General features: G+C 37.4%; 1 protein-coding gene across 1 annotated transcript in view; it reads left to right on the top strand.

Moving 5' to 3' along the window:
- The window catches only part of CORIN (corin, serine peptidase), a 170,461-nt gene that overhangs the window by 113,725 nt on the left and 33,062 nt on the right, over window positions 1–23,674 (top strand). The window contains exons 7-12 of the mRNA XM_068403821.1: window positions 2,627–2,734; window positions 4,292–4,402; window positions 5,332–5,448; window positions 7,627–7,725; window positions 14,864–15,095; window positions 21,361–21,506. Coding sequence (XP_068259922.1) covers window positions 2,627–2,734; window positions 4,292–4,402; window positions 5,332–5,448; window positions 7,627–7,725; window positions 14,864–15,095; window positions 21,361–21,506 — 813 coding nt within the window. The remainder of the gene's footprint in view (window positions 1–2,626; window positions 2,735–4,291; window positions 4,403–5,331; window positions 5,449–7,626; window positions 7,726–14,863; window positions 15,096–21,360; window positions 21,507–23,674) is intronic.

Raw genomic sequence — 23,674 nt, 5'->3', positions numbered from 1 at the left:
ATGAGGAGAGGCTGAGGGAGCTGGGTGTCTTTAGCTTAGAGAAGAGGAGACTGAGGGGTGACCTCATTAATGTTTCTAAATATGTAAAGGGCAAGTGTCATGAGGATGGAGCCAGGCTCTTCTCAGTGACATCCCTTGACAGGACAAGGGGCAATGGGTGCAAGCTGGAACACAGGAGGTTCCGCATAAATATGAGGAAAAACTTCTTTACAGTGAGGGTAACTGAACACTGGAACAGGCTGCCCAGAGAGGTTGTGGAGTCTCCTTCTCTGGAGACATTCGAAACCCGCCTGGACGCGTTCCTGTGTGATATGGTCTAGGCAATCCTGCTCCGGCAGGGGGATTGGACTAGATGATCTTTCGAGGTCCCTTCCAATCCCTGACATTCTGTGATTCTGTGATTCTGTGATCTTTAAAATGCAGGGCTCATAAAATCAACTCTGAGAGTTGGGCTGAGGTGATTCATGGTCAGGAGGATGCATGATGCAATAGTGAAGTGGTGAAAACAGGTTATGCATGAACGGAGATCAAAGGGTTGCTGAATGCAAAAGGTTGACCAGGCTTTATTTGTGTTTAGTGGAGTATAGAATAGGAATTTGTATTTAATTTTATGAAAACTGGTCTTGTTCCATCATTAAGAAAATTTGAGACTTTTACAAATGGCAGCTGCAAAGTGCCCATCTTATTCTGATGGAAGTAACTAGCTACCCTATGCTATATATTATTGCTAATATTTTGAAAAAGATGTATGTTAAGACTGTTAGATTTTCGTCAAGTGAATCTTATTTCTTTGCAAGGAAGTTTGTATTCTTTTTATTTACCCTGTCTGTGTGGACCTGAGAGCTGCCATACCCTAAGGGACACTACTGCAGCTACAGAGGTATGAATGTAAACAGGAATGGGGATATGAATGGAAATTAAACAGTGAACTTACCCAGAGGAAACAACTTAGGAAAAGACAGCTTTGTTTTATTTGCATGAGGAGCAATGGAAGCACAGAAACTGAGAGAGCTGTAAACTGATCAATAAGGATAAAGGCTGCCAGAGTCAAAACAAGTAATGTTTAGAATTTTACTCTCAGCTGGATATTGTTCTGCTTACATGAAACTAGAACTTAAATATTTTGATTTAGTTTGGGGTTTTTGGTATTTACCATTTCGTGCTTTTTGTTCTTTTAAAGTTAAATTAACTGTCGACTACAAAGCTCATGGCTCAGCCATATTATTTTACTTTATATCCTGAAGCATTGTCCTTCGCATTGTGCCATAAATTCTGTTTGGACTGTCTAAGATGGTGTGAAACTTCTAGAAAGCATGAATACTTCTCGGGGGGAAGGGGAAGAAGTGATTCACGTTCAAGTTCTAGAGTTGAGGTTGGTAAAGCCTTGAGAAACTTATAGAACACTCACCTAGGAGGTGGAACACTTGGTTGACATTGATCTGGAGGGACAGAAACCCCACTGCACCTTCTGTGAGAGTCCTGCACCTTTCAGTGTGTAATATACTCAGAAGGACACCCTTCTTTCAAAGTGGGACCACTGTGCAGTCATGAACACAGGAGTCACATGCCAAGAGGAGAGAAGCAAGCAGTAGCATGATTCTGTTGTTTAGTGGTTGAGCATCTCAGCTGAGGGGAGAGATTTGTGTTCTAGTTCCTGCTCTTAGAGCTCTTTCTGTATGTTGTCCAGGAAAGAGCTCATTTAAAATGCCCACATATCCCAGTAAGAAAGGGCACAAAGAACTTCCTTGGTTCTACTGACATAGCTTCAACAGGAAGGAAGGATTGATCACCTAGCTGTTCTATATCCTGGCATTCTCCCTGGAAAAGCCAGATGTGAAGGAAAAGCCTAGAGGAAGGCAATGAAACTAGGTCACCCGCTTCCCAACTCTGTGTTTGTAATCAAAAATTATTACTAATGGGACCAGACACCACCAACCCTATTTTCTCTTCTCCCCGCTTTCCTAACTGCAGTGTAGATTCCATGTTTTTATTGAACCTGATATTATTCAAACATTTTGGATATTCTCGGATAATATTTATCAGGGCTTTACTGAAGGCCTCAGCCATGGAAAGAAAGCCTAAACTCACTTAGGGTTGACAGTGCTAAGAATTCCTTGATGAGATGGCATCAGGCCATATTAAGAGCTCAAAATTGTGTAAAGCATAAAGCTCATTTGAAACCATTGTAAGATCAAAGGCAGGCTCAAAAGCAGGGTCTGGGGATCTTGATTTTGCTGTTAGAAGCTTCAGCTCCATCTAACAGCCACATCAGGTGCTCAAGACTGTCCTGGTAATCTGGACCATGAAACCCACAACCTTTCTTGAGAACTTTATGTGTATAAATTAATTAAACATTTTGTTCCATATGTGTAACCAGAGCACTTTCTCCTCATGGTATTGATCAAAAAAGCAATTGATAAGAACAGAATAAAAATGTCTAAAAATTGCTTTTGATTTTTCTTCTTCTTCCGATTCTAATAAACTGGTACAGATTGAGTATCAATGCAGACCTGTAAATTGTAGGGTATCTTTAGCTAATCTTGTTTTAGTCAATACATTCCCGTGTTCATAGTTTATATGAATGTTCCAATGTCATGTTAACATTTTACAAAAATTTGTTTTGTAGACTGCAGTGATGATGCGTTTCGTTGCAACACGGGAAAATGCCTAAATTATACCTTTGTTTGTGATGGATATGATGACTGTGGAGACCTTAGCGATGAACAAAACTGTGGTAAATCAAATGCCTTTCTAAAGTGTTTAAGATAGCAGTATTGCCTAAGCCAGCGATCTTTTTCCTTAAACTACCAAAAGAGTAATACACCCTGCTGTTACTCTTCTTGGGCAAAGTAAAAACAGCTCACAAATTCTGTATGCAATTTGAAAAGGTTTAAAGGAGAGTTCTGGGTTAATCCAAATTTTGAAGGCAGTGGTATTTTGAGGAAATATTCTGATTTGCAATTCGTTTTAAACTAAGTCAAGATGTTATGGTTGCTTTCTTGCTAACTTGGCTGAATGTAACTAAGATTAAAGCAAACCGTAAGAGGCTACACACTGGTGATGCCAAATGTTTCACAGCTGAACTGTTTTTACATAAGCTTCATAGTGAACTTGTATGTTTTGGTGATCAAATTCAGTTTCTTTCAAATTCTGTTTTCAATCAACTTTGTATGTTCTGCCCCCTTATAGTTGTCTTTCTACCTACACTTAACTTTCATAGGAAAAAAAAGTAGTTTTGACATAAAAAAAGAATAATCTTTGCATGTGAATACTGGAAAACTTTCAAAGCCTTATTTTTTCCTACTTTTGCTCCTGATACTATACCTGAGAAAAATTAAGTGCTCTAAAATAATTCTTTAAAAGATAAAATATTATTTCTCACTTTTTTCTTTTGCAAGGAAAAGAACAGAGAATTTCAAAACTAAAAATTGAGGCACAATTTTTTCTGAGATTTTTTTTATGTTTCTTCTCCAAATTAAACATACTCTAAGATCTCTCACTACTTCTTGTCACCTTTTCTTGTTCTGTGTTTTTTTTATAAACCATCTTTGATTAAAGACTTTTCTAAACGTTAATCTGACTCCTACCATTCCTATTTTGAGATAGTTTTTTCTGTATAAAATTTAAGATCTAACTTTTTGTACAGGCTATAAATGGGTTTCACAGCAGATTTGGCAGACTGGACTATGTTTACTCTCCATATTTATTATGGTGTAAAGTCAGCCTGCTCAACAGATTGCTTTTCTTTATTTGTGGAAGCATTTGGGTAGAAAGAGTAAGATGAAGACTGGAATAGTCTTTGTGGATCATTCTTATGGAAAATTCTAAGTGTATGCAAAGAACATAGTTTCTGATTAAGTGCTAAATATGGCAGTTGAGAAATTTTTTTTTTACTTCGTTATAAAAAGATACATGTAGGGAATGACTGATGGCAACTGAAAATGTTGGCTAACTGAAAATCATTCCGTGAGATGGAAAACCAGAAGATCTTTTAATCTCCTTAACAAATCTTAGAAACTTGTTTATTTGCAAATGGAAACAACTGTGCACCCGAGAGAAAGAATGAGTGCGTCACTATCTGTATAGGCAATAGAATTCAGAAAATATGTAACTGCCATCTGCAAAAAAATCTGCAGGCACAGAAAATCTCTTATGGTAATTTACTAATTGAAAACGGCTCATTAGTAAGAATGATTAGCTTATAGGCATAGAACAATTGATCAATAATATAATTTATACAAATGGTAACTTATAAGCCTTTTTTTGGTCCTCAAATTTGCATTTTATTTAGATTGTAATCCAGTGACACATCATCAGTGTGGAGATGGGAGATGTATAACAGCTGATTGGGTATGTGACGGTGACCATGACTGTATAGACAAATCAGATGAAATCAATTGCTGTAAGTTCCCTTAATCTCTAAATTAGTTTTTTCTTTCTTTAAAAATAAAACCCAAAATGTAGGATAAGTAGTATACTTACTTATTACTTGTAAGGCAAAACTATAAGCTTATTTGCTTTCAGAAGTTTGCACTTGACAAATGTCCTTTCTGGTAGACAGCTGCAGCAAATTAAACATTTGTTGGCATTGTTGGTAAGTACAAGCATTGCCTTGTGTTTCAGCTTCCTGTTAATTACAGAAGTAGCTTTTTGTTAATTGTAATGTTCCCAATAAAGAATAATGAATGAATGTATATAACCTCTTAAACCATAGGCATTCTGAGTTTGTGTCAGCTTTCTGATGTGTCCGTATGTGACCTATCACACCTTGTCAGAGTCTGGACTTTTGTCTGCTCCAACAATGATGGTGTATATCTGCAAAACAACTATACTAGAATATTGCTGAGGTTGCAAAATCAAGCCTTGGGGAATTAGCACGTTTTAATGTGTTTAAGGTTCTCAGACAAATGCTTATGCTGCTTTGATTCTTGCTGCCATTCAGTGCTTGACCTTGCAAGCACCATCCTACAATTTTCCCTGAAATCTAAGAACCTAATCTGAATAAAGGAATGTAAGTAAGTGGGCAAAGAAAAGGTGACAATTTTTATATGACTAAAAACGATGTTTTTTTTTTTCTTGGACAAGCTGAACCTTCGTCTGAGCCCGTTGTTAATACCTGACATACATAGTTTCAGCCCCTGTAGTTAAAGATCAGCACAGCTGTAGGCTATTGAAAACATAGCCTACATATAATGAAAAATGTCTAGTGACCTTCAGTGCTAAGCGGTGTTATCAGCTCCTCCTAAAATAACTCCAAGATGATGTTCAAAAATAATTAAGACCTTCATTAACCTAAGTTGATCGGAATATTGTCTTTTTTTTTCTCTCTAGCATGTCATAGTCAGGGTCTGGTGGAGTGCAGAAATGGGCAGTGTATTCCTAGTGCATTCCAGTGTGATGGAGATAATGACTGTAAAGATGGAAGTGATGAAGAAAACTGCAGTGAAAGTAAGGATATCCCTCATTTTACTCTTCTTACTGAACCTACCATTGACTGCTTGTTCTGAAGTGCCTTCAGCTAAAGCTGTCTGACAAATTTACTTTCTTTGCCTTTCAAGTAACACTTCCTAAGGCTGGTTGGTGTCTGCTTTCACACTAGAAGTTGTAAGCAGATTTTAATCCTTAAAAATACAAAAAGTTAAAGAAATTGAGGTGATATTTAGCATAGTATTTGTTTATCTGACATGATCAGCTGTTTCTTGAAATAAATTAATACATATTCACATTGTCTGCAGCAATTAGAAGCTACTATCACAGGAATTGGTGTCATTTGAGGAGGAGTTTTCTCATGAAAATCCTTTCTTCGTCAGAACTTCGGAGTCAGAGAAAGGATGGTTTCATAAGCAAGCTAATGATTTAGTGTGACTAAGGGAAAATACGTGAGAATGTAGGTTTTCATAGCTACTTAATAGCTGTCTCATGATGGATTGTATGAAAGAAAAGGAAACCAAGCTGTTTCTTGAGCCCTGGAACATGGTTTCCCAAAGACTTGTCTGTCCTCTGTGGCACATTTTGACACTCAGAAAGAGATGTTGTCATGTTGTGATGGTTTCAGCATTTGAAGGTATTTTTCACATGGAATTCTCTTGTTTCTGGTAAGGTGTAGGTTCAGAATGCAGCCTTGCCTTCAATGCAAGAATTATTAATGTCTTTCTCTTACGAATTTTATTTTTAAGAAATTAAAGGAATTCACTTTATTTAGAAAACTCTAGTGCTGTCAGATGTAGTGGTAATAGGACAACCTATTGAGAAGTTATTAGAGTAGAACGGACCTGTTAGCATAAGATAAATACACAGTGTGATTATATAAGCCTCATTTCTTTAGGAAACCAGTCTAGAATAAATCCTTTCATAAGCGTGTCTATTCAGTCCTTTCTGTTCATATTAAGTTCTTGGGATCTTCCTACTCTGATTTAAACCTCTCCATTCCAAAAAGTAACTGAGAAGTTGAAACACAGAAATTACCATTCTTCTTCGCAATTAATGTTGACGTCGCAAAAAGGTCTTGCATGAAATTTCTTCCAGTTCTACTGTGGCAATCTAAAAACTGAAGAACAAGTTTTGTCCTTAGTTCTGACAGTGCAATCTCACAAAATGCTCAGTTTTTATTCTTCATCTGTCCTGATGTCCAGCCTCGGCCTTATTCTATGAATTCCATGATCCTCCATTTCTCTTGCTGATAATGAAACTACCATTTTTAATATAAAAGTGATGAGGCAGGAGAAGGAACTAAACTGAAAAGTACAAAACTGTTTAGAGCATTCTATAAGCAACCATTTCAACGTTTGAAATTCACCCAACTTAAGCCTCTTAAATTTGTTTAACACTGAGCAATAGTTGCAATAAACCATTTTAAACAGCATGAGATGATAAAATCCAAACTGTTCAGTCTCTGTGTACAGAATAGTAAATTAAATGACTGATTTTGCAAAAGTAATATGGAAGAGATAATTTAATGGTTTGGAAAGGAGCTATCACCGTTATGAGACAGAGAGACGTCCAGGGATTTGTCAGAGAAACTATCCAGGTAATGTGCTCAGAAACTTTTTGATGAAGTGCTGGTTTTAGTTATTCTGAATTCCATCTTTAGGACCACAGCCTTTTTGGGTTTCTTGTTGTCGTTGTTTGGTTTTTAACCATCCAAAGAAGGACAATAAAGCTTCAGCTCTGATGACCTTTCTTCAGGATTGTTTTTATTGTCCACCAAAACAATCATAAAATGAGAAGCAGATCAACTGAATGGCACTGAAGAATAATTCCCAGAGGGTATTCTCATTCAGCTAGGACCTATTGTTCTCTTTGAAATCTAATTTACATGACTTTTCATACTCTGCCAGAGGATCATGGTAAATGGCTTTCAGAGATCCATACCGCTCATTCAGAATCTGAGATATAAATTCTTATATTAAACATAGGGGTAAAGAAAAGTGACATCTGGACAGTGCTGCACACTTTTCTTCCTTACAACACTTCCTTACTGCACTTGAAATGTTGTAGGGTACTTATTCAACTATGTAAAGGAAATACTTAATTGTAATGTAAACTCTGTATTTTCTCATCACTGTACTCCAGTCATTTTTTTTAGTCTGGTAAATAATTAGAATAGTAAATTTCTATTTTCCTCAGGTCAAACTCTCTGTCAGGAGGGAGACCAGAGATGTACTTCCTGTCCTGATCCCTGTGGAACTTCTCTCTGTGAGATGAGAAACAGCCAGACAAACTGCAGTAAGTAGGTCACATGCTTCATACTGTCACTGTTTCAGAGTGTTTTAGAGTATAATGAGGATGCAGGGTAGGACACAGTAAGTAATACTTTAATTTACTGTCTAATGTACGTGTGTAATGTTTAAGTATTGAAAAGGGCAAAGCTGAAACAAAAGTTTCATCACAACTCTTGATCATTGAGGTTCTAAGAGATACTCGTAACATTTGACGCTGAGGTATTTTCCCTTCTGTGCATTTTTGATATGTTTTTAATGGGTGTTTACGGTTGCACTTTTTCTTAACATTTAATGACATTCGGTGTTTATATAAAGTAAACAACATAGTGTAAGTGTAAAGCAGAAGCTACTGGTTTATTTTCAAAATATAAGAAAACATGGTACTGTGTTTAGTAGTCTGGAGAACTTTGAGCCCTTTTATGAAGGAATAATTTTGATATTCAAACTGGCAAAACTAGGTATTCTTCTGACCAATACATATGGTAGAGTGTCGGGGCTTTCAACACTGCGTATCTTCATTTCTATGTCCTGTACTATACCACTCCATGCAAGCCTCCTGTGGCCACTGTACACTTGCTTCTGACTAGCTCTCTTTCTCACTTGTGCAATGCAGCACTGTGAGCAGATACTCAAAAGAAGTATATTTGGCTAGGTTTTGACACTGGGGCAGAACTGTATTCAGAATTATTCAGAATTAATTAAAGCTTGGTGATGTGTTAATACAGTCACATCAGTTCAGGTCACCTCAGCACATGGGCAGGCTTGCCTTCACTTACGTATGACTGTGTAGACATATCCTATAATTGCTTTGTGCTGAGCAAGTGTCTTTGCAAGGTATGGTTTGTACTATATGGTAGCTTGTTTGGATAATGTTATTCCATTTAGGTTGGAATGAATATGGGAAGGTCAACTAGTCCAAACTCCACAGTCTCTCTAAAGTTGTGACTGTCGCCCATAAGTGTTTGTTTAAGACAGGCACCATTCATTCTGGGGCCTTTAGATGCTACTATAATAAAGATTTAAGATAACTTGGGCATATATGCTTTACACGTGCTTCTATCAATGCTTCTCTTAACTTTTTGAAAAGGGACAATCGTAAGTACCATGCTTAGCATTAGAAGGAAGTTTATTCACAGCTTTGGTCAACTAGTCCAAACTTCTGATCAAAGCAGTGCCAATTAAGTCATGTGGTCCATGACCTTGTGCAGCTGAGTTTTGGGTATCTCCAAGGACAGAAATGCCACAGTCTTTCTGGGAGACCTGTTCCAGTGTTAGGCCACTCTCATGGTGAAAACCTTTTTTCCATATATGTAACTGGAATTCTCTGTGTTACAGCTTGTGTCTTTTCCCTCTAATCCTATCCCTGCACACATCTGAGTCTGGCTCTGTCTGCTTTACACCTTCCCATTAGGTAATTTTTAACAGCAATAAGATCTCCCCTTAGCCTTCCTTTTTGATGGCTGAACAAACCCTCTTTTCCCAAATTTTGCCTGTAGATCATGTGATCCAGTCCCCTAACCTGCTTGGTGGCCCTCCACTGACCTCATTCCAGTATGTTGATGTCTTTCATGAATTGGGGGGCCAAAAAAACAGGACACAATACTCCAGATATTTACCAGTGCTGAATAAAAGGGAATGAAAGCTGGTTGTCTTGTCAGAGACAGCAATCAGATTAATCAGGCATGATTTTCCCATGATAAATCTGTGCTGGCTGTTCCCAGTCACCTTTTTTCTGACTGACTGGACCGTAGTCCCCTGGATCCTCCTTCTTGTCCTTCCTAAAGATGGATGTGACGTTTGTCTTTTTCCAGTCATCAGATGCCAGGGTTGCCATGACCTTTGGAAGATGATATAAAGCAGCCTTCCAATGACATTTCTCATTGGAAACTGAGGCAGTAAAGACATTGAGTACCTTGGTCTTTTCTATGTCCCTGGTCACTCGTTCCCCTGCCCCAGTGAGTAGCAGACCCACATTTTTCTTACGTTTCCTTTTGCTGCAAAAGTACTTAGAAGAGCCCTCCTTCTTGCCCGTTACATTACTCAGTAGTTTCAACTCTAACTGAGCTTTGGCTTTTCTAACTCCATTCTCATATGCTCAGGAAATGTCTCTACATTCCACTGAAGTGCTCTATCCCTTCTTCTGTCTTCTGTATATTTCTTTTTTGTGTTTGAGGTTGTTCAGGAGATCCGTGTTCAGCCAAGGTGGCCTTATGTCACACTTGCTTGACTTCCTTTGCAGTGGAATGAACTCTTCCTGTGCTCTGAGGAGGCTTTTCTTTAAGACCAGCTTGCTGTCCTTCAAGCAGATATCAGAATGATTAAATCTCACACAAGTACCGGGACTGGCAATCACGAGGCATTTTTCAGCTCTCTGAAGAAGGGTTCATCTACCTCCTCTTTTTGCTAATGTGGTCTACAGCAGATGCCTAGTGTGTACATCACCTGTGTAGGTCTGTCCTCTAATCCATATCCATAACCAAACTATTCAGGTGAGAAGTAGCCTTCTTAGGTGATTGGAGTATTGGTGTTTTTTGGTTTTTTTTTTTTTACTTGCCTGTTGTGAACCAAACCATCATTCTCCCCAAATAAAGTGTTATGAAATGGGAAGGAAGGTGTCCCTATAACACAAAACTAATAACAATCCACTTCATTTTTAAAAAACTTTTAATAAAATGTAAGATTTTAAAATAATTTAATTTTTTTTTGGTTGAAATCTCAGATATCTTCATTGAATTATCTAGGTCATTTTCTCATCTGTGTCTTGCAATTCATGGTCAGATATTATCTCCCATGAGAGGCTGTCCCTCTCCTGGTGAAAAGGAAGCAATATATCTTGGGATTCATATACTATTCAAGGAGAAATCAAACATGAGATAACACAACAGATGAAATTACTTTGGTTGTTCACCACATCTGCAGTTTCTGCTGAAATCCCTTGGAACTGTAGGTACCTGGCAACTCCAAAGAAAACAGTTCAAGTAATCTTTTCTTGTCTTTGAGATTTGAAGGTCATATTTTCCTGATGTTGTAAGGTCAGAATACATGGGTATTCATTGAGGTATAATTACTGACTTGAATAACTCCATTCTTGCTAGTCACAAGTTTAAATGTCTATGATAAGATTGATTCTCTGTGGGCTGAAGGCTCATGGGAGTGAAGGATGTTTAGTCCCATATCTCTCCACCTGCAGGAGAAGCAGCAGCTTTAGCAGCCTGTGCCTCTACGAACAGGTGTTGCTTCTCGGTTTCTTCTTTTGAAGATTCGGCTTTCTTATTTGAGCATTACTGACTTTGCTACAAAACTGCAGTTTACCCAGGAATGGGGGCTTCCATATTTCTATTTGCTGGTTCAAAGCTTCTGTACTCATAATGCTTCCAAAAATTAACAGGCATTACACTAAACACTGGTTTATATGTTTAAAACTGTGGCAACTTTACATTTACTTAGGTCAAAAAAAGACAGTGTTTTGTAATTTTATTTATTTTTTTATACTTAAACTGCTTAGTAAAGAACACATAAAATGTATTTGATATATTGTGACAGAATCAACACTGGACTCAGCTGATGGCTGTGTAGTCACCAGTCATGCATAAGACAGGTGGCTTGCAAACAAGGCACCAGCAGCAGCCTTACCCAACAAGTAGGAAAATATGCAAATTCCCACAGTACCTTCTGGTTCTTATATAATCAGGGAGCAGTTCTCTCTAAAGCAAATTACCTTTCATAAACAGCAACTACAGTCCTGTAAAAGGCAACAGTCTTTCAAGCAGTGTGACTGCAATTCAGTCTTCTCACAATAAGAAAGAGCTGAAAGTGTACTTTCTTTCTTGGACTCATCTTCCTTGTGGATAAATCAGTATGAGACTTACTGTGGTCCAAAGCAGTTTGTCCTGTGGTCCAAAATCTTTCCCTGATCAGTGCAGATTTTCATATCCCATTGGAGAGCAATTTTGGAAAATGTTCAAGTGGCTAGGATTACGTTACAAGACAGCAAAAAACATTTTTTGGCATATGGTATTTGAGTTCTAAAACAATGTTCCTATTCTGTGTCATGAGAAACCCAAACGCTTTTTAGTGAAGAGGTTTCCTCATCGTATTATGGGCAACAGTCCGTAATTCTCAACAGAAGTAACACAGAATCTGAATTAGACTTTTGGATCATCGCTCTTTCTCCCTTTCTGGTCCAGTGAATATTTAATTGTGTATACACAATGGAACAGCAAGAGAATTTGGGAGAGATTTTTCTTGCATAACATCTGGAAGTACTATTGTCCTTTTTCATGTTATTTTTACTGTTCATATTTTGACCAGAGTTATTTAATCTTTGGTAAGAGATGAGAATTCCCGTGGAAAATTTCAGTTTTGACAAAGCAATATTTTCTGGCCCAAATGACTCTTTGGCTGGAAAATTCCAAAGCATAGGCCACATTTAGCAATATTGAATATGGTGGATGTTCTCCACGTGTGATAATGTCTTATCAGTTTAGGCTGGCATTATAATGCAGTTACAACATATTTAGGATAACAGAACAAATATCTGAAGGGAGAGTGTAAAGAAGACAGAGCCAGGCTATTTCAGTGCTCAGTGACAGGACCAGAGGCAATGGGCATAAACTGAAACACAGGAGGTTCCCTCTGAACATAAGGAAACAGTTTTTTTACTGTGAGGGTGACTGAACACAGGTTGCCCAGAGGGGTTGTGGAGACTCCATCCTTGGAGACAGTCAAAAGCTGTCTGGGCATGGTTCTGTATAACTGGCTCTAGGTGGCCCTGCTTGAGCAGGGGGGTTGGTCCAGATGACCTCCAGAGGTCCCTTCCAACCTCAGCCATTCATGATTCTGTGAAATATCCCCTTCACTTCTGTTACTATGTTTGGAACTAATTCCTATATAGTAGGTAGAGCAAGTTAATAATAAATGCATGAAGATATTAAACCCAGACATAATCTGTTTGGGCTTTTTTTTTGATTCAGGATAAAAGATGGAATGGATTTTATTCCTTATTCCCCACTGATTAGGTTGTACTTACATATACTATAAATAAGGGAGTAGCAAGATCTCTTAAACTGTAGGACAGACATCAGAAAGCAAGATTAACATTTGGGTTACTTAAATTCAGTCAGGTGTTCCCCTGGAGTGTATATTCTGTTTGTTACTCTGCTTGTGGATTGTAGGGAATTGGGTGTGACAGTCAAAGTTATTATTTTCAAACTGACAACACATTTGCACATAATGTGATAGGACATGTTTCTAAACACTGTGTGAAAACTGTAATCATATTGAAAACATGTAAAGAGCTATCCTACAGGGGCATTTTGGTCGGCTAGATTTTCTTCTAGAATTTACCTAAACCCCTATAAATAGGTGGCATAACAAAAGAGAGAATGATATATGTACATTTCTACCCTTTAGTCTTGAATGTTATGTTATACAAACACTTGGAACGTTGCATGTACTTTTGTGTTCATTTACTCGGGTTTCATCATGAAATACTGATTAACATGTAATATTCTGTACCCATCAAGAAAAGATGCTTACTGGGGACAAAACCAAACTGATCGGGGCATCTGGGGCTGAAGTGTGGGAGGACAAGGGGGAGTTCATCTTGAAGAAAAGGAAATGGCAGTAATGTGAAGAGGATTGTTGAAGTCTTTGAACCTCATATACCCCAAAGCTGGGACTAAGTGGTTTGAGACAACAGAAATAGTTCAGTATTGGCAGTATGCAAGGATTTAGCAGAGAGAAAAAGCTGTATATAAAATGAGCTTCGTGATCCTCAGGTTAGAGGTAAATATTAAAAGAGGTTATAACAGGGAATGCCAGTTGAGAAAGACTGGCGAGTTCTGCTGATCAGCTGAATAATTGACTGTTGGATCTTCTTTCAACTTCCTCTCAAAGATCCAGCTCTATTGGATCACACAGTTGCCACACTGTGCTGGCAGCTGACACTAGCAGCTGGCTGGTGGAGAATATTAATCATGTTAAGATACATTTGCTTCCAGAATAGGCAAATATATGCAGTCTTTTGATAAGAAGTGACTTCTGGAATTACACTTTCTCATGGAAAATTTTCTCATATTTCAAAAGTAAATTAAATAATTTCACATTGGTCTCAGTGCTAAATAAAAAGCTCAATTTCAGTCTGAACTGAAGTGAAATTCTGCCTGTTGTTTTCTGTTGTTGTGGAAAACTGAAAAATAAATATTTCTGGCTATCAATTTGGGAAGAAATACAAAAGCTGTACAATTTTTTAAATCCAAAATACTTGGTCGGTTCAATATGTGTTGTGGTAAACCCCCTAAAAGCTGGATGATTTTTGTATATAGCTATAGTCTGTGTAATCATATGGACTTGTAGCTGTTGCATTTATTTTGCTCTTGCTTATCATTCTCTTTATTATCAATTATGTCTTATCTGAATTAAATTATTAGCATATAGACTGTCTCTTACTCAGTGTTTGTGCAATACATAACCTAATTGTCCCCATTCTTCCTTCAGATCTTGGGATGCAAAAAATAAATAAATAAAAAAATCCTCCCTTCTGTTTTCTATACAGAGATATTATGCAGTCTCTGTCATTAGAGATTTTTCAAGACCTGACTGAATAAAGCCTTGAGAAACCTGACCAAGCTTTGAGCAGGATGTTGGACTAGAGACCTCCTGAGATCCTTTCCAACCAAAGTATCGTATGATCCCAGTTGTCTTAATTTTGACAATTGCCCTGCCAGTATGAGGTTTGTTATGGTAGCATAGTACACCAGTAGGAAGTATGTTGCTGTACTGTACAGGAGCTCTTGAAAATAATCAGAAATTTCATATGAAAAGAATAAATCTCTTTTTAAAGAATGGTTTATTGTACCGTGTTAAAGTTAAGATGTTACTCAGGAAGTTAATGCATATTGGTTAGGAAATATAAGTCTCTGAATAGGTTCTTAGGTAGGCAGAGGTCAAACCGACCACCTTTCTTTACTGGTATGAACAGGCTTATATGGGGTCTTGAGCTCTGAAACTTGTAGTTTCTCATCCCTGAGAGGAAATCCGCTGAGTGATAAATTTGTTAAATGCTTATGTAATTATTTCTTCTGTATTTCAGTTAATCTCACACCATTTATACTTCTTTTTTTGTTTTCTTTCTGTGAAAGGTCAGTGTGAACCAATTACTCTGGAACTCTGTATGAACTTGCCTTACAACTATACTTATTACCCAAACTACCTGGGCCACAGGACGCAGAAGGAAGCCTCTATCAGCTGGGAGTCTTCTCTTTTCCCAGCCTTGGTTCAGACAAACTGCTACAAGTACCTTATGTTTTTTGCCTGTACAATCTTAGTACCAAAATGTGACCCCCATACAAATCAGCGGATCCCACCTTGCAGGTACTATACTACACTTCATTTGATTCTTGACTGACATGGTCTATCATATTAGTCTTTCCTTATTTTCTGTTTCCATTGAAAATGCCAGAAATTTTGCTTTGTAATTCCAGAGCAAGAGGTAGAGAACCATATTTTATAAGATCATTAAATGCAGTTTATTATATGTGTGTGATTAGTATCTGAAGTATTCAAAACAAGGAGAGGAATAGCTGTTGAATAATTTTCAAAATGTATGAATAGAATAGAACAGAATAGAATAGAATAGAATAGAATAGAATAGAATAGAATAGAATAGAATAGACTATGTCAGTTGGAAGGACCTACAACAATCATCTAGTCTATTGTCCAAATGCCTCTTAAACACTGACAGGCTTGGGGCATCGACCACCTCTCTAGGAAGCCTGTTCCAGTGTTTGACCACCCTCTCAGTAAAGAAATGCTTCCTATGTCCAGCCTAAACCTCCCCTGGTGCAGCTTTGAACTATTCCCGTGCATCCTATCACTGGATACCAGGAAGAAGAGATCAGCACCTCCCTCTCCGCTTCCCCTCCTCAGGAAGCTGTAGAGAGCAATGAGGTTGTCCGTCAGCCTCCTCTTCTCCGAACTAGAAAAACCCAAAGTGCTTAGGCACTCCTCATGGGACATGCCTTCCAGCTCTTTCAACAGCTTTGTTGCCCTCCTTTGGATGCATTCAAGGACCTTAACATCCTTCTTAAATTGTGGGGCCCAGAACTGCACACAGTACTTGAGGCCGCACCAACGCTGAATGCAGGATAATCACCTTTGACCGGCTGGTTACGCTGTGTTTGATGCACCCCAGAATGCGGTTTGCCCTCTTGGCTCCCAGGGCACGCTGCTGACTCATATTGAGCCTGCTGTCAACCAGCATCCCCAGATCCCTTTCTGCAGGGCTGCTCTTCAGCCACTCCTCTCCCAATTTATACTTGTGCCCAGCATTACTCCATCCTAGGTGCAGAATCTGGCATTTGGTCTTTTTAAATTTCAGGCTATTAATGATTGTCCAGTGCTCCAATCTATCTAGATCCCTCTGCAAGGCCTCTTGTCCCTCAAGAGAGTCAACAGCACCTCCCAGTTTGGTATCATCAGCAAACTTGCTAATGGTGCATTCTACTCCTGCGTCCAGATCATTGATAAACGTATTGAACAGAACTGGCCCCAGAACTGAACGCTGAGGAATACCACTGGTGACCAGTCACCAGCCAGATGTAGCCCCATTCACTACAACCCTTTGAGCTCTTCCCTTCAGCCAGTTTTTCGCCCAATGCACTGTGAACCTGTTCATCCCACAGATGGACAACTTGTCCAGAAGGATGCTGTGAGCTTTGTATGAAGCATTTTCCATTTCCGTGTGTTTGATTAGAATTGCACCGCTATAAAGGGTATTTAAGCGTAGAATCAATTAATTTAATTTGGAACATCAACATTTGTAATAGTTCCTTGCATTTGTGTATCACTTTATCTATGCAAAGCCCTATCCAAATACTATTAACAAAACCTGAGATTTTAATACATGCTTACCTTTCTAAATTAGAGGAGTGCCACATCATTCTGAATTATAGACTAATTTAGGCTTTCTATTTGTCAGATTAACTTTTTTACGATCCTCATCAATTAATGTCACTGTACTTTTCAGGGTTATGCCTGTATCTGTTCAAAAGAGACTATGTTCTGTAAATCTTATGGCTTTGGTAGCAGCAGTTGTTGCAGGTTAGGAGAGCTAATAAACCTGATTAGCAGGCAGAGCTTTTTGAGCTACTGGCTGCGAGAGCCTACAGGCTGCTACTGTATTTCTCTCTCTTTTATTGGGCATAACCTGACAGTATTGATCAATTAACATCTACTGTATTGAAAGAAAAGTGCATTGAAAATTGCAATACGTGTCCTAAGATTTCCTACCACGTGACATTGTTGACAAATAGGTAACATTTCTTTGTCCAGTGATGTACTTCTTAGTGCGAGTTCAGAGTGAGTCACAGGGAAATTTACTAAGATACTGCTTAATTCTCAGATAGGGACCCAACAGGAAAGTTAGAATACTGCATGTGGGATAGCTGCGAGGTTACAGAGTGGTTTACGCAAGCTCTGTTTCAGGGTTGCTTGTTTGAATATCAAGTATTTTTTTTTTTAAGAAACCAGTAAAATAAATAAAAATTGGGCTAACTTATTCTAATGTAGAGGGACAAAAGTTAAATTATAGGCTCTTTGCTTCAGCAACTACATACGTAGCTAACAGATTTTAGGAAATATCACAATACAGTTGAATAGTCTTCAATTTTAAGGTATTAAACAGATGAAGAGGAAGTCATAGAAACTATAGAATAATTTCATTTGAATGGGACCTCTAGAAGTCATCTGGTCCAACTTCCTGCTCAAAGCAGGGTAACTTCACATTTAGATCAGATTGAATATACAACATAAAGTTTTAAAACCTAGGATTCAAAGCTCTACTTTTGTAACTGTTTTCAGGTTTTGCTCTTATGTTAGGTCACAGGTAGAGAGTGATTTTATCAGGAGGGGATACCTTGGAGGGTCCCACTGAGATCTGTAGTATTTGCTTTACAATAACATTTTAGGAAGAATTTCAGACACAGATATAATATAAAAATGTAAAAATGTTTTAGAAATGAAAACACATATGGCATCATATCAATAAACTCTTGAGTTAATTGATAAATGTAGGGAAAAAAAAAATGAAATACATTTGATATAGCAATATAAATATAAACCTACTTAACTACAGTTTGAAACTCCTAGAAGGCAGAATGTTATATTCTGAGCACAGAAACTATATTCTGAGAATCTGCTGCTGCCTTTGCAAAATAACTGCCAAAGACACCAGTGGTTAGTTGAGCTTATCAGAACATATGTATTGCTTTACCTGTCTTTTTCTGTGAATATGAAATAGGGTTCAGCTAATGTGGTTTTTCAGTGTTCAGTTTTTCAAGTCAAAGTGCACTTTCTGACCATGAATTGCAAATTCATGTTATAATTCTGCATCTATTATAAACACACTTATCAGAGACGTGTTAGATTTTTAAATATTGGCACAATGATCTCTTCTTTTTATTCTTGGTGGTATACCTAAACAATTTTAATTCTACTCCCTCTGTATAAAACATCTGTCCCTGCTTTGCAAGGCTTTTCATTGTCTTTGTGTTATTAGTTTTACTGTCATGCTTTATTTTTTAACTATAATGGTCTTCATGAAGCTTTATTCAAAGTAAGGAACACAGGTGAAGAGTTGTTTTTTAAAGAACTGAACTTGCTGTTATAGAGGCCATTCATTGATCTATCAAGTATGTTTTCAAATTCTGAACAGTATTCTTCATCTCTGATAAGGCAGTGGTAATATTAGTCCAGGTCTGGTAAAATAGTCTTTGAAGCTAAGTGAGTTGGGCTCCCACTGAGGACAAATGGCATTTCATAGATGAAGAACATATGGAATAAGCTCAGAAATTCCTATTTCCTTATAATTACAATCTATCTTTATTATGAATTGATTCTGCAAGGTGCTGAGCAGCTTCTGGATATTCTGGGTCTCACAACATTCCAGTAAGTCTATCAGCATCCCTTATTTTGGGACCAGTAAAGGCCTTTCTAGTTAGCCTACAATGACATGGAGATAACACTACCTGTGTATTGAAGTAGTCTCCAGCTGACTTTGGTATTGTTTCAAAACAGTGACAGATGTGTATGAAGAACAATTCTGGTCAAACCTCATGCCCCTTATGTGTTGGCATCAATTTAGGCATCCCATCACTGTATTTGAATTGTGAGAGTAAAGAGATATTTTAGTTAACTGCTAAATATACTCAATGTTCTTAAAAAAGTGCTACATTGAATTCCATTGCAGAAAATTACACATTTATATGCTACATCTTTTTTTTTTTTTATCTTGTATTTCTTTCTCCTATCAAGAAGGGTGTCATATTACTCTGCTTTGTGATGTGTATTCTTGTTAACTGTTGACTTGTTAGATGATTGATTCATAGACAGCACCACAGATGAGATTTGACTGAGAAGTCAATAAAGAAGTCCGTTACCAAGGTATTCTGACACTCCAACTGTGAGACTCAGTATGCGAATTTGGGAAGGATTAAAAAAAAAATTAAAAATACTAATTGGTCTTCCAGTTGGCGTTTTTTTTCCTAGCAGTATTGCAATAGGCTTCCATATGTGCTGTGATGGGCACTACTTTGAAGATTATCTACATTTTAATTCTTTCACTACAGACTGACAACTAAACAGCTTGCAATAGCTTTTGGAAAGGGTCAGCTTTGGCCAAAGATTTGCGTGTGCAGAGAACACACGGCTTAGATGTCTCAGCTAGCAAAATCATATTTTTAAAATGTGTTCATCATATTATTGTTGTTGGTTTGGGGTTTTTTGCCATTGGTAAATAAAAATTCTGACATTCAGAAAGCTGAGGTTATAAACTGGTGTGGGTCAACCTTTTTGATATTGAGGAGGATCTAAAAGAAAGGAGTCTGTAACTGTAGCATGGTTAACTGATGTCAATCCATTCACCCATACCTTCCAGCTGCCTAACTCAATGGTGAATCATTTGGTGCAGAAGAACATTGATTCTTCTTCGTGTAATCCCCCAAAACAAAATACAATTTGGGAAGATTAATAATGTATTGTTTTCTCAAAAGAGCATAAAATAATTGATCCTAAATGGATGTTTACTTGGTTTTGGTCACTGCATTTCTTGAGGCTTATTGCAGGAAAAAAAATGGTCCATTGGCCAAAAGATCAAGCGAAAATGAGTACAATAAAATGCTTTCCATGAAAGGAGTGTCTTTTCCTGGAAGAAAGATCTGGAAAAATTAATCGAATTAAACAAAAGGCAAGTTAAAAGTGACATGAAGGAAACTGAAAAAAATAGAAATGGGTGGGATCCTACTGTTGAATATTTTTCAACATATAAGAACAAAGGAGAATTTTGTTTGAAATGGTAGGAGAAAATCCAAATGATTATAGGTTTAGAAAATATGATCTAAAAGGTACAATTAAATGAGTTGCTGAGTCTAGAAACAAGAGAATACTTGGGAGAGACATAATAGCTTTCAAAGAGGTAAAAGTGAGCTTCTGTGAGAAAATAAATAAATTGTTCACCATGTTCATTGAGGTTAAACCAGGAAGCAATGGATTTAAAGTACATCAGAAGAGCTATAGGTCAGATATAAGGAGAATAACAGATATCTGTGTATGAGAATGAGTGATAAGGAAGTATATGAAATCTTGCTAACTGAAGGGTTTTTAAGAACAGCTCAGACAAATGCCTGTCAAGCATGATGCATGTTTCTGTTTGGGGGAAGAGATGAAAAGGATGTTGATGTTCCTATCCCATACTGCCTAGTTAATATTCCACAAAAAAAAAAGCAAAACAAGAGAGGCAGTTGAAACAAACAGGGATTCAAACTACCAGAGATACAAGACAAGACAATTGTATTGAACTGCACATCAGCTAGGATTCCAGGCAAAAGCAGTTGCTAAATGTTTAAAATAATGCTTAAAATAATAGGCGATTTTTATATTATGCATTTTCTCTTTGTGCTTTTAAGCACTTGACACTGGGTATTTTGAGAGACAGGACATTAATCTAGAGGGACTGAATTAATTTTGGGTGGCGAGTCCTGTGTTTCTATGGTAAAAAAAACCCAAAAGCAGTAGGAAGACTATATTAGTGCCTTTTTCCAGGTGTGATAAAAGCTTCTGTTGCTCCAGCTGACAACACCCTCAAGACTAGGTTGATCTGTGCTTTGAATTTCCCCAGACTGTTAATTCTTTTTAATTCCCTGGGGAGTTCTTTGCTCTTTTGTTTGCAGGTTTAAATATTTTGTCCTTCTGAAACCACATGGTTTCTGAGGTAGCATCATCAGAAGAGGAGCATTTCACTGGTACAAAATGTATTTGGCTTTTTTTCCTGAAGGAGGGCAGTTAGTGCTTCTTAAAAAAGGTTTTCTGCCATCCCTTGCAGAGGAGAGGATGTTTCTAAGTAGTTATATTTGGCTATTATGTTATAACTCAGGTAACAGTCTGCATACAGTGACTTAAAATAATGTTTGAACAGTAGTAACGTATCTTTTCATATATATTTTTTTCATGTAAAGACATCTGATTAACTGATTTGTCCTTGATCTTCTTCTTTAACTTTGGCTAGGATTATTAACCTCCAATAACTGGGAATTTCTAAGACTTTCACACAGTTACTTTATGCAATTCCACTTTGTCTCCTCAGGACATTATGTGTACAGTCTAAGGAACGCTGTGAGTCTGTGCTTGGGATTGTAGGTCTGCAGTGGCCAGAAGATACTGACTGCACTCAGTTTCCAGATGAGAACTCAGACAACCAAACTTGTCTAACACCAGATGAAGATGTAGAAGGTAACTCCTATAAATACATATAACAGGAAATTTAAGATTTAATTAGATTCCCAAAGTCACTGATTTTTTTTTCCTATACCTCCTCTTTAAATTATAATATTTAAAATGTGGAAATGATTCCAAACTGGGTTTCAGGGAATTTGGATACCTACAGTTTGCAGATAAGAGGAAGTTCTCATAAGAAATCTATTCGAAGGAAGGATCAATTACACTCAATCTGTTAAAGTCAGTGTTTGAGATTTGTTGCTAAAACCACACCTACTGCTTGCTTGAGTTTATACTTCACTTTTTACCTGTTTACATGATATAATAATACTTTTCTAACCAGGAGGCAGACTCTTGGCAGTCTTAAAAAAGCTGAGCCCCACGACAGCTCTGAGAAAAATATTGTAATGTCAGTGTCTTTGCCAGCTATTGTTTGCTCTTGGGTTTTGTTTGGGGAAAGTTTTGTAGAGTGTTGTGCCAAACCAGCTTCAGTAGCAACTGACAAATTTCAGTTTTTGAGTTCAGCCATAGTACTAATCGTTGTGGGTGTGAACATGGAGTGAAAGAATGAAATTGCCTTAAATGCTTCTAGGTATTCTTTGCATGTATGAAGAGAGAAGCTGTACAGCTTTTCCTTCTGCAGTGGTCATCAGATGTGAGGTCTATGGGGGTTCTGACACGCCTTTTGTTTTTCTTGCCAAAACGCCAGTAAAGTAGCTGGGAAAATAGTGAGATGGTGAGTGCTACAGTGCCTGCAATATGCTGATCGTATTCAGTTCTTACTCTTCTCCTCCTGCTCACCTGCATGGTGATGACGATCTTTCCACAGTCTTGATCTTGCTTAGAGAAAGCAATGGACGAAAGCTAGTTAGTCTATAGTTATTTTAGTGAAGATGTATTGCTGTGAGTGTAGTGAAGGAATCCTGAAAAAACAGTGAAGCCTATACAGCAGTTAGTACTATTTCTTCAAGCAAAGTCCATGTGCACGTATATCACTGTGAGGATTTTATACAGACGTGTAACACCATAGTAATGAAATCCTCTGTCATGGGACTCTTTGGAGACAAGGAGATAATTTCCCTCTACAGTAAGTGGGCTGATGGAAAGGAACTATCCATTATTACACAGCAGTTTGTAGGAATGGAAAAGTAAGATTTTTGGCACAGTAAGATGAGTTAAAGAAAAATAACGTGATTTATTTTTCTCAGGTATCAAATGTCTTTCAACCTTCCTCCCTGTGTTATTAGCCATTTGGCTTTGAAATGTCACATGTAATGGTTGTATTTTAAATCTACTACTGCATACAGGACTAGCGTGTTCCATTTCTAGAGATAAATTCTGTTCACTTACAAAAATTATAACTTAAAAAAACTCTCACTTTAATTAGGGGGACTCTGACTAATAAGCTGATTCACTGCTTATTGATCATCTCAGCACTGAAATAGATATTCCTGGAAAATCTATGAAAAAGGAGGGTTTTTTAGTATTCTTTCAGAAACAGTGTAACTAATTAAGGGGTCTTATCAGAGTTGTTTTGGGTTCACTTACTGCTAGAATTTTATGTCGATTCAATGCCAGATTTCTACTGACTACCAGTGTTGGTTAGAAAGTCTTCCGTGGGAAGTTTAAAATCTTATATAAATATTTCTGAAAAAAACATATGTAACACAAGAAATTAAGCTTCTGAGAGCATTTAAAATATTTATGATTACAAACATAGGTGATTTTCCAATTTAGGCTATAATTGACAGAGATATTACAATGTGCTGAATTGCTTGACTTCTCTTCCAGTCAGTGCTGAATCCAAGAATACTGCTGGCCAAGACAGAACGCATTGTAAACTCAGTTATTTTCATCATGAGTTATTCTTAAATGTTGGCAGTATAGTTCACATACCTTTTATCATTAGAATGTTATTTTCTAAGGCTCCCAAGATCGTTGATGGTATTTTTGGTACAACTGTTTACTGAATCCTAAAATTTGCCCAAGAAACTGCATGATATTAAATAGCTGAGAGATTTTGCAGGAAGGAAAAAAAAAGGCAACATACGATGGAGGTTGTACATCAAAGTCAGTGACATGTACAGTGTGAAAAAATGGGTGGGTTTTTCAAAACCATCTAAATAAAGCCTTCTCAAAATGGTACTCTGTAAGATGAGGCAGAAGCGATGTAAGGGTTAATT

Source organism: Nyctibius grandis, chromosome 6, assembly GCF_013368605.1.
Source record: "Nyctibius grandis isolate bNycGra1 chromosome 6, bNycGra1.pri, whole genome shotgun sequence".
NCBI classification, from domain to species: Eukaryota; Metazoa; Chordata; class Aves; order Nyctibiiformes; family Nyctibiidae; genus Nyctibius; species Nyctibius grandis.
The sequence above is the reverse complement of the archived record's forward strand: the minus strand, read 5'-3'. Positions and strand labels throughout refer to the sequence as shown.